At 37.8% G+C, this 12,102-nt stretch overlaps 1 protein-coding gene across 1 annotated transcript; it reads right to left on the bottom strand.

The window, feature by feature from the left end:
* Nucleotides 1-1,860: 1,860 nt before the first annotated feature.
* LOC106780381 (2-hydroxyisoflavanone synthase) lies at nt 1,861-4,002 on the bottom strand. Its single transcript, XM_014668664.2, has 2 exons — nt 3,016-4,002; nt 1,861-2,788 (listed from the first exon to the last, which is right to left on the bottom strand). The coding sequence occupies exons 1-2, from the start codon at nt 3,910-3,912 to the stop codon at nt 2,120-2,122; spliced, it is 1,566 nt and encodes a 521-aa protein (XP_014524150.1). The 5' UTR covers nt 3,913-4,002; the 3' UTR covers nt 1,861-2,119.
* Nucleotides 4,003-12,102: the final 8,100 nt, after the last annotated feature.

The following is a 12,102-nucleotide window of genomic DNA, read 5'->3' on the forward strand; positions in this document are numbered from 1 at the left end:
CTGGTCTTTTCTACTTCTAGTGTGTATTGTTTCCTGCATACACAAGAAACACACCCTAAAAGCACTTTTACAGAAAATAAAACAAAACAGAATAAAAACAAATAATTACAAACAAGTCAAATTCAATCAATTCACACTACTTAAAATAACCTCGAGTCCCCAGAAATGGCGCCAAAAACTTGTTGACTCACTGGCAAGTGTACCAGATCGTGCAAGTAATATAATCGGTAATACCCGATATCGTTCTTCCCAAGAGACTCGAAAGGTGTTTATCGTTTGTGTGAATCAAAATCGTAAGACTTGGAAAGAAAGAATTAATTGTTGTGAATGCAAAGACAGAAAATAAACATGCAATGTGGTTGATTCAATTGACGAAAAAGACTATGGATGAATGGAGTTGTTGGGGGTTGACAATTTCATCTTATTCGCTCCCTCTTATCTACTCCTCTTGTTTATTGTGCTTGATTATCTAATTGTTATGCAAACTTTCTTGGCCTACCCTTAACCCGATCCCTCGACGAAAAGAGCCTATTACTAATTACCGGCTTGCTATCCCTAGCCTCCCCTAGCAATTAATAATGCATTGAGAACAGAAGCAAAAACAATTGATTGTTCTACCCCCTATCCCTGGGTTGGTATTGCTTAATCAAGGAACTTCTCACCAGTTCATGACAGTACTGTACGTTCCCGTATCAATAGAGACAAACAACAATTATCGAATGAGTTAAACGATAAAAGCATTAAGCGCAGATGAGAACCCAAAAATTGATAATCCAAGAATATGAAGAATCATATAAATAAACATGAGTTTCAATAAAAGAGAGTTTCAAAAGATTACATTGTTTCCCCCAATAACAAAAGGGTTTAGTTCACCATTGTCATGGTGAACCTAGATGAAAATAATGGAAGAATGGAAAAGCAAACCCTAGATAAGATGAAAAGGAGCCTAAGCATCCAAGAGATCCTCTCCAGAGAGTGAAAATTAGGTCTGGCCGCCCTCTTCTGTCAAAAGAATCATAATGAAATTGTAATAGGACTATTTATAGTTGAGGAGCGTCACAGAAAACAGGCCCAGGCCCAGCAGACAACTGCCCGACGGCACACTTATGCCGCCCGGCGACAGGGGGCCACCGCCCGGTGGTTTGCCTCTGATCGCAAATTCGCCCAGCGTCCACGCTAGGTGCTTCCTCCTCGCACTAGACCGCCCAGCGGTGCAATTTTGCCGCCAGGCGGTTCATAGACTCTTCTTTTCTTCAATTTTCTTCTTCTGTCTTGAGTCTAAGACCTTCATCTTCAGTTTCCATCTTCACTTTCATCAAAATAGCTTCAAAACAATGCAAAACAAGCATAATATCGCTAAAAACAACTTTTGACTCTCGACTGACTCATTTATTAGATTTTACTTGATTATAAGCTCATTATAAGTCTTAAAGGGTGTAATTTGGTCTGCAATAGTACATGAAAATAACTGTTTCTCAACCGTTATCATCTATATCACGATTATTCATCTATAGGGTGACGTTAAACAACATTTTTGCACTAATGATTCTAGAGATCGAGTCACTGTATGTAGATATTCATATGCGAGAGACCTTTATAAAAGAAGGTGTCAAATCTACACAATCCCCTAATTCAGTCTTTCGTTTTTTCTTCTATGAATTAGCATGATGTTTTTATTGCTTGCAGGATGCTATATACTCTGTCAATATTGCAAAATCCATGGAGAAAGAGTCAAAGTTAAAATTATTTAAATCTTATTTAAAACCAATAATGTTATAAAATAAATTAGATATATCTTATATCTTAGCTGTTGAAAAGGAAACATTGAACTTACTTTATTATATAGGTCTTGATAAATAGTTTCTCGATTCAAACTGTTAAAATATTATTATAGGGGACTGGTAATATATAGTACATTATAAGATTCTCCAAAAGAATTTGACTTAGATCCAAAACTTCTACACGACATTGGTACAAACTGATAAACTGGAGTTGATGATACATGTGAATGTGCCTGACTTCGTTATGTATCAAAGACACCTTATTGAAACGATTATTATAAACACACAAAAGCAACTGTATGCGTGGCAAGACAGTGTTGTTGTATATATCTTGTGAACTAGGAAAGGAGTTTAGCTGCAACGCTTGTCCTTGCAACTGGAACACACTCCAGATTATGTGCCCTTGGAACCGTGAGTCCACCTCTCTCTTCCATGCTCACTTTGGCGTCATTGCCTTTCAATATTTGTCCTTGTGGACCCAACACTTGCAGGTCAAAGCACTGGATAACAGATGCAAGAAGTGTTGCCATACCTGAAGTAGCCAAATTCACTCCGGGGCACATTCTTCTCCCTGACCCAAATGGGAGAAGTGTGAAATGTTGGCCCCTAAGATCAAGAGGCCCAGCTTCTCCTTCAGCTCCAGTTTCCAAGAATCTCTCAGGACGAAACTCCAATGGTCTGTCCCAGTATTTAGGGTCTCTTCCTACAGCCCACACATTGAAAAGTATCAATGCTCCCTCTGGGATCACATACCCGTCAATTTCACACTCTTCCACACACTTTCTCTTTACCACAGGGAGTGGTGGGTGCATGCGGAATGTCTCCTTCACAATCGCCCTGATGTAAGGAAGATTTTGAGTATCAACTTCATCAACCAGTCTATCGTTTCCCACAACACTGTATACCTCCTCCCGAGCCTTCTGCAACACCCTAGGGTTGTTGATCAGCTCTGCCAAAGCCCACTCAGTTGCCACAGCTGTGGAATCTGTCCCTGCTGAGAAGAAGTCCTGCACATACAAACGACTGTCTATTAGTCTACGTTGCAACGTCAAATAAAAATCCAGTTAACTCGTCATATATACTTTTTGTCTTGATATACAATTATTGAGTATAGCATTAACATTTCCTTCATTAAATACTCCAACAGTTTAAAAACACTTAGGGTTATTTTTATAGTGATATATATTATTAAATATGATGATTAAGCCGACCAATAAAAAAGTAGGAAACTCACGACAACAAGACCCTTGATCTGCTCCTTGGTAATTTTGATTTCCATGGTCTCGTCCTCAGCGAATTCAAGCAAAGTGTCGAGGAAAACTCCGCTCTGCTCTTCCTCAACGACTTCTCCGTTCTTTCTCCTTCTCATGATCTCTCGGCGCTTCTTAATAACCCTCTCAATGACAGGGTCGAACTTGTTGAATATTTCATCGATTCTCTTCTCGTACTGTCCAAACTTGAGCTTCTTCAATGGCCAGATGAAATCAGTGAGACTGTACTCCCCGAAAATCTTAAGCACCTCACGAGCAATATCTCTAATCTCTTCAGCCTCACCCAACATCATCATGGAGATAGTGCTGTTGGTCCACTTGAGAAGCTCCTCGGTGACGTTAAGGGGCTGTTGAGCCTGTGCGCTTTGGGCCATCACCTTGAGGAACTTGCGGATCTGTTGGGTCCTCAGGGGCCTCAACTTGTTGACGGTGGTGGCGTTGAGAAGGTCGTTCATGATGAGCTTCCTGATGAACTTCCAGTAAGGTCCAAAGGGAACCATGGCCACTGAGTTGTCATAAGTGAGGCGCCTTATGGCAGAGGTTTGGAATCTTGTGTTGAAGGAAGCAGCCTCGTGGGTTTGAAGGAAGAGTTTGAACAACTCAGGGGAGGAGGCAACAACGGTTGGCATAGACCCAAAGTAGAGAGAATACAAAGGGCCGTACTTTTTCGATAAATCTATGAGAGCATAGTGGAGAAGTTTGTCCTTTAGAAGGTGAAGGTGACCAATGAATGGAAGACGAGGCTTTGGACTGGGGGGGTTGGGAAGGTGGCGAAGGGCCTTTGATTTAGCAGTGGGTGTGGGCCGCAAGTGCAAAAACAAAGCCAGCACCAGCAAACCAATTGTAATTTCGAGCAACATGGTTGTGAATGTGTTTGTCTGACCTTTGTTTTTGTGATCCCGAGCTTGAGACTAAATAACCAAGATTTTGGCCTGAGGATCCTACCATGCCCAGCTCCCCTTATATAGCATCTGATTCACAACTCATGGGAGCATTTCTTGGATTAAATGTATGATATTTTTCTTGTTAGTGGGGGCCCAGTGATTTTCTATTCCAAATACTTTTGTTTTATTCCCGAAGCAGACCACGAATGAAACTTGCTTTTATTATAACAAAACGAAAATGTCATGAACTAAACTCAAAAAGCCTTTATACCAACTACGACACATATGGTCTACGATCTCATGCTATGACTTTTCTTTTTTTATTTCGATTGGAAACATTTGCCACAAAGGGACTAGATTTTGTATTTTAACAAGTAATTATTTTATCTCCCACTTTGGTATTTCTCAATAATGAATTATGGTGGGGCCAAGTAATTATTTTATCTCCCACTTGAAATTAAAGCATTAATATCCACAAATTCTCAACTGAAAGATTAGTGATTGTGCATTTGAATCTGTCAATTTTCAGTCTTCTAAATAATTTTATCGGGTTGATTTGAAAATCACATGTGGGCTGCGGAAGTTAATTATATAATAATAATAAGATCAACGTTAAATAAAAATTTAAAGGATTTTATAATAAATGATTCGAGTTTTCTTTTTATTTACTCAAATTATTCAATACTCACATTTTTCATTTTTATTAAGACATATCTTTCTTGAAAGTATTATGTATTATTGATTTTGTCAACATTAATCTCGTTAATAAATTGAATTTTCTATAGTTTTATTCTTTACCTTTCAATATTCATTTTTACTTTTTAAAAGTTGTTTAACTCTCAACGTTTACGTTTTATTAGTTTTTAAAAGATGTTTTTTTTTCACAAGTTTCAAAATTTGTTTGGTCATGTGCTCAAACTCATGTGAAATGTTAACATTTCATTTTAATGCATAACATGATGTAAATAAATAAATAAATAAATAAAACCTTGCTATAAGTTTCATTTTAATTTTAGTGAAAAAGTTCTTAAATATGCTTACGGTGATTTTTTAGTCAATAACTATAAAATTCTATTAGGAAGAATTTAAATATTCTAAATGATACCTACCAAGTCTACAAGTTGGACCATGCACAGAACGCCATAATAAAAACTTGTAAAAAGACAGTACTCGACAAGAAGCACGTGAGAGCATTCTAATTTCGCTATATTGCTGTTATATATCCAAAAACGAAGTAGATGGGCAAAGACCCGACCTACCCAGCATTCATTATTAAGCATTAGTTTTATCATTACATCCTTATCATCATTTTATGTAATAGTAAATTACTAATATAGTCAAAATAGACAGCCATATCAGTGGCCTTTTTCTCTACCAAATAATAATTTAATCGTTATAAAACTCTTTTTCTATATACCTCGATTGACCAAGTTGCAGTTTCAACATTGAAAGTTCACGTGAAATTATTTTTCAAAAGAATGGAACAATAATCGTGTAAAGAATCTTCATTTCAAGATAATATTTCATTGTGAAAAGATGGTATGCTTGAACATATATGTTCTTGTTTTTGTCGTTATCTAAAGAAATAACATAATATTATTCTATATTATTCTTGAATGTCAAATAAAGTTTTACAATATATTGCACCACAACAAATGAATGTAAACACACGCCGTTTTATTAAAATTTTATTTTATTTTATAATAGTGAAACTTCATATGCAATTATTCAAACATTTCATCACTAAGTTTACTTTAGTGAGTTGATTAAAATCTTCAAAACATTGAATTTTATATATAAATATATGTTTGAATTAATGTTTAAAGGTTTGATTTTTAATTAAAATAAGGTTAAATATATGTTTTGGTTCTCATATTTGTATGCCAATCTCAATTTGGTCATCATATTTTTTTTGTCTCAATTGGGTCCTATAATTTGTAAAAATGAGGCAATTAAGTCCTCAACTAATGACTAACGCCGTCTGTTATTGATGACGTGGTGGACAGAGAATTGGCTGACTTATAAAAAATAAATACGTGGAATATAAATATATAAAATAAAACTTTTGAGGTGGAATTAGGTTTTTTAATTTAAGTTTTTTAATTGAATCAGAAAAGAGGAATCAGGGGTTTAACCATTCCCAGCCTCATTCACTCTAGAAAAGAAATTGAGACCTAGAGTCTCTTATCCAACGAAATCCAAAAGGGGAATTCGCCATCTCCGCTGCACGCTGCCACCTTCCCCAAGTCGACCAACGCAAGCCGGGAGCCAGGATGTCGTCGGCGTCGCTGGTCACCGTCAAAGTCATTGTCGCCATCGACTCCTTCACGTCATGTCTTCGCCGCTACAGCAAAATCAGTTGTCGCCGCCGCCATCCACAAAGCTTCCTAACCCTAACAGCCAGGCCCAAAGATTCCTAACCCTAACAGAAACATTAGGGGTCTGCCAGCAATGCTCCCATTTTGATCAAATGTCTAGAGACTTAGGGTCTCCCTCGAGGAGAAAGAAAAAACTTCACGGAATCCCTTTCTCTGCTGCAGCCGTGCCCACCGTCTCTACCGCCAAAATCAAATGCTAGGAGCCACGATTTAAGGCGTCGCCAACGATGTCGTTCGCTACCGGAGCTCCCGCCGGCCACCACAAGGGTTCTTACCTCTCTTGCGCGAGAGACCCTTTCATTCACTGACCGTTCGTCGTCGTAGGGGTGTCGTTGTTACCGTCGAGCCTACCGTCAGCACTACCAAGAGCCGGTGGCGCCTCCTAGGGTCGGCGGTGTTGTGCCTGTCCTTTTCCCCTTCTCTTCACGCAAGGTTATCCTCTTGCTGATGAACATCGCCGCTGCCACCAAGCCAGGGCTGCCGCATCGACAGTCGCGAATCGTCGTCTGAGGCGTCACCTAGTGGCGTCGATCACCGCCACAACCTCTGTCGGCCAGCGCACCAGCTCTTTCTTCTTCCTTTATTTCTCTGTTCTGTTTTGATTTATGTGTATATTCTAATATATGTGCAATGAACTGGAAGAGAGGATTTGATGTATGTATGTGTGATGAACTGTTTGCGGAGGTAAATGAGAAGAAGAGGTTCTTGTTTCAATTGAGAATTTGGCTTGGCGATGAAAAAAAAGGAATCTGCCAAGGATGGGTTAGGCTTTTTCTTGCAGGAAAATGCCCCCCAGGGGTTTTGATGATATCAATCAGAGATGATGATGGAGGATTACGGGTGAGAATAAAGGGTGTTAGTAGTAGTCGTGAGTGTGAAGATATGGCTACCACCCCGTCAAAATCTATCATTTTTTACACTAAAATGCACGTAAGCTAATTCTCTTTCCACCACGTCATCAGATATAAACGACGTTAGTCATTACTTAACGATGACGGCTTAATTGCCTCATTTTTACAAATTATAGGACCTAATTGAGACAAAGAAAAATATGATGACCAAATTGAGATTGGCATACAAATATGAGGACCAAAACATATATTTAACCTTAAAATAATTATAGTTGCTAAAAAAAAAACCCAATTTTACTAGGGGTTTTTCTTAACGTTACCGGGGGTTTTGACCCCCCCTTAAATACATTTCCCGCGGTTGCAAGAACCACTGGGAAAAGCAGTGTCCCAATTACTGGCAGAATTATCGGCGGTTTTTTGAACCGTAGAAATTTTCGGAGGTTTTCAAAACCGTCGGTACTAACCGGGGTTTTCATCAAAACTACCGATACTAGCTGGGGTTTCCACCAAAACCGCCGTAAAATCAATTTTTTTTTTTTAGAAAAAATACCCATGATCATTTGACATTCATAACTGCAAGGGAGCTCAAAAACGATATATTTGTTATACATATAAAGTCTCTATAAATTCTAAGCCTAAAATATCAGTTAACCATCGTAACAAACATCTCGTATTCATATAGTGATACATCATCGGGATATAAAGTCTCTACAATTATTTTAATATTGATACAGATCCTAAACCCAAATTTTAAGAGAATCACATAAAAAAGAACAGATAAAAACTTACAAGAGAACCATAAAAAATACTTTGCCAATAGGAAAACTTGGTTTGAACTCCTTTATCCTGTGCAACATTTCTTAGCTTGTTCATCACTCAACCTTATCTCCCATGCTCTCAGCCTTTAACAAAACTATATTTTAAGCTGCAAAATGTATGTTTTAATACAACAAAAGTTATATACATAATCTAATCATATTCTTTCTTTAACAAAAGCTAAAGGTCTTCTGAAACAGCTAGTAAACCAGCTAAGCTTTCATAGAAAGTAAGACCTTAGTCAAATGTGAAGACATTACCTGCTACACCCCCTCTGTCGGACTAATTGTCATGGACACCAAGCTGAGGAGAAAAAGGAAAGACAAACGAATACAACGTCTTCACACACACTACCTAATTGAAGAGACACGCAATCAATAATATATTGGTGAGTCAAAAGATTAAACTTAGTAACTACTAAACACATTCCCATTCTCAATCTAATTTTGTGTCTAAATGGTTAAGAATGCATTAGCCTAGCTGTAGAGTTGTGACATCAAATTCATCATTCTGAATGTCTAAAACATCCCAATCCAAATATGGCATTAGTTCAAAGAAAACTGATGTTATTACTCTTTAATTTCATTGTAAGTCTTCTGTTTCATGCAGGAAGTAAACTTCTTCCAATCAAAATCACCAACCCCAAACCTGCAATACACATAGAGGGTGAGATAAACTATAGATATATTCAACCCTTCTTCAACATATAAAGATTACATGTTCTGAATGTTTTTCCTTCACCTTGCATTAGAGGAAGTTGCTCTGTGCTATCTGCTATTAATAAATTAAATATTAACATGACAAACAAATAATCTAGGCTCATCCTATCAATACAAAAACCTAAAACTTTAATTAAAAAATGAGCCATACTATAAGGCCTTTTAGCAGCAGTAGTTCCAATTCCAATGGAATTTGAATCACCATCAGTAAGCTCTACTTCATAATTATCATCAGAGCTAACATCTTCCAAACCAGCAAGGTCATCCCCCTCAACAGAAACCATCTGGAAATCAGGGACTAATAGATACTACCTTAAAGCAAGCTTAAAAAAAGATACACAAAGGAAAACTTAAAGACAGTTAACCAACCACTATATAATATACTTACCAGGATATTTGTGAGTGAAGGTATCCCAAATGCTTGGTCCTCTACCACCCTCATTGGCTGCACCTTCATATTGCATACAGACATAAACATGTGACCCGAAAACCATAATATAAAGCTGATAGAAAGAACTAAACATTTGAACTTGTAACATGGAAGGTGTTTCATATGGGGTTGAACATTGATAAAACATAATCATTGTTGCATGAGTGTACCTGGTACGCTGAGGATGTTGTACCAAAGATGAAGCCTGTTGGGAAACTGTTTCGATTCAACAAATCTATTTGTGGAGTAAGGGCTACGCTTTTTGTGACAGTAATCAATGAAGAAAGCAGAGCAATGAGAGGTAGCACTAAGTGTTCTTTGTATGTAATTTTTCTCACCAAATGCGTTCCTTTTATAGAGGAAAACCTTTATCTACTCTCATATCCTTTCTAAAAATATATAAACATGTCTTGCTATTCCCATTGATGAGTCGATATTTTATTGATTTCACTTAGTTTATTGTGCTAAAATTAATCAGGGAATTATGCTTAATTGTCCGGTATTTTCCGGTTTTTCCTAATTATGCTTAATTTGACCAGAAATTCTAATTTTAATTAATTTGAATTTTTTGAGCTAATTATTTGCATTATTATTTTCAGGAAAAATTCTGGAAATACAATTTGGGACATTTAGAGGTTAAATGAGCCTAATTGAAAGAAGAGGTGTGAAGTTAATATTTGCGAGTGCACATGGTGAGCATTGTTCCAATCACGAAGAAAAAAAAAACATATCACGGCCCATGGCAATTAGAAATCAACGAGGGTGCAACAAGCTGATGTTTTGGGTGCAGAAAGAAAACAAAAAGAAAAAAAAGAAGATAAGAAGCTCAACGTTGTCACAATTGGAAGGGTGAGCACCGTAGTCTAGCATATTGTTGCAACTTCCAAGTGCACGTCCTGGAGAAGGTGTCATGGCCCAACATGTTTCAAGCTGGCAGCCTTCATGAAAGCAGCACCTACGCATATCATATCTTCATCCAGTAGAGGGGCCCATCTTACGTCCAAAGTAAATGGAAGTAGGTCTCCACATGATGATTTGAAGAGGTGCAGCCCTTTCCTTCTCATATGGTCCAACAACCACATGGAAAAGGGTTTCCAATTTTTTATCCAATTAAACATGGGACTTGTGTCACGGTTGCTCATGTCATTCATGAGGTGTGCACTGGTGCAATTTAAAAGAGCTCAGTCCAACAACCAATCTCACGTAGGAAGAGTTCCAAAATATTTGAAGACGCATACAACTCACTGCCACAACCCAGTAATTAGGCCAGAGGTGTGTCACGGCTTGCTCAATCAATTTGGAGGTGCTTGAAGAGGTGCCGATTCTCTGGGGCTGATTGAGAGCACCACGACCCAGGCTGTATTCTTTGAGATGAAAGTGTTTTTCAATTGGAAGAGGAGTGACGTCCAGAACACAGCTACAACACGCACAAGGAGCACATTACTTATTCCATTTAAAAATCAATAAAAGAAGTGCAACAGTCCAGAGCTCACGTCCATGTAGCAAAGATGCGGTCCACATTATGAGTCTAGCATATTTGTCTTCACGGCCACTTTCCAACAGTTGTCATGTAAGAAGCAGCTCTGCGGTCCAGCTTTCTTCAAAAGGCCTCCACAGTCCACACAACTCCATGCATACACGCAGCAGCCTTCTCCACTCTTCACACGTCCAGCTGCAATCTCCACATTCACGGCCCATAATACGTCCAGCAGGGGTAGGCATGTGATGGGCTGTCACAACACATACAAATTTAATTGCATATGAGAAGTGCAGTATAGCTAGGGAATAACCCCTAGGTCGTCTCTCAAGGACCAAATGTGGTTCGAGTCTTAGGTCTAACACGAAGTGGGGGGGTTGTGAAAGGTTTTTACAAGGAAAATTAAATTAAATTAAAAATGAAAATTAAAAGTAACCAAACATACTTGAAAACATTGAAATAAATGGACAAAGCATGAAGACCGAACGGTCCTACAGATGACCGAATGATTCTACATTGAGACCAAACTATCTTTAAACCAAGTGAGGAAAATGGAAATGCAAGAAGGTAAAGAAACCAAACAAAATAGATAACGTAGTGAACGGAAAAAGTAAATTGAACATTGTAATAGATAAATATCCAAACACAATTAAAGCCATTAAAATGCAACACTAAATTAAGTGGATGAAAAACAACTCAACCTACTAATTGAACTAAGTGAAAACAAGAAAAATTAACAAGCCTATTTAACTTCTAGTAATTTATGTGAACCAAGGTGCAATTAAAAAATAAATTAAAAGTCCAATTGGCCAAGGAAAAAGACATGGCCGTGAGTCACCATGCACCCAAGTCATACTTCAATTTCACCTTCTATAAGCCACAAAATGTGTTGACTTCTTCTCCCATGTGCACCATTTTTCAAGGAAATTAACATGTGCCTTCCAAACACCATAAATTCGTCCTCTCACTCTTCCCATGCAGAAAAATAAAATGGAACCACACACCAAGACACGTGAACTACAGGTGGAATTGCCAAAAAACAAATGCTTCAAACCAAAGTGTAAATGAAAGATACTTAAGGTGCTTCACCCAAGGTGCCATGTAAGCAAAGTAAAAGCAAAGAAAATAACCTCAAACATCCTCCATTCTCATGGTGATTCACGGCTGGGAAAAGCAAGGAAAAGACAAAATTCAAAAGTAGAAACATTCCTAGAGTGAAAGTGAGCATCTTTTGTGCTTGTCCAAATCGGATAAAAACTTAATGCACCTTCTCTCCTCCTTCCTATCTCCATTTTCGTTTTTCTTTCCCTACCAACACACCATTCATGTTTTCTTCCTCCACTTTACTGAAACATACACCATAAAACTCAAGGAATCCAATTCAAAACAAGTCATGAACAATAAACCCAAACATATGCTACTTCAACCTAACCAAATCTTCCATTTCTTAAATTTCCCTTGCAAAAACGAAAATGATAACCAAGCTATCAATTCC

This window comes from Vigna radiata, unplaced genomic scaffold, assembly GCF_000741045.1.
Source record: "Vigna radiata var. radiata cultivar VC1973A unplaced genomic scaffold, Vradiata_ver6 scaffold_178, whole genome shotgun sequence".
In the NCBI taxonomy this organism is placed as follows: domain Eukaryota; kingdom Viridiplantae; phylum Streptophyta; class Magnoliopsida; order Fabales; family Fabaceae; genus Vigna; species Vigna radiata.

Excerpts from the sequence above, each read along its gene's own strand:
- LOC106780381 (XM_014668664.2), bottom strand. The coding sequence starts at position 3,912 with ATGTTGCTCGAAATTACAATTGGTTTGCTGGTGCTGGCTTTGTTTTTG. Across the intron at positions 2,789-3,015 it reads AGATCAAGGGTCTTGTTGTC|GACTTCTTCTCAGCAGGGAC; the intron begins GTGAGTTTCCTA and ends TTGTATGTGCAG.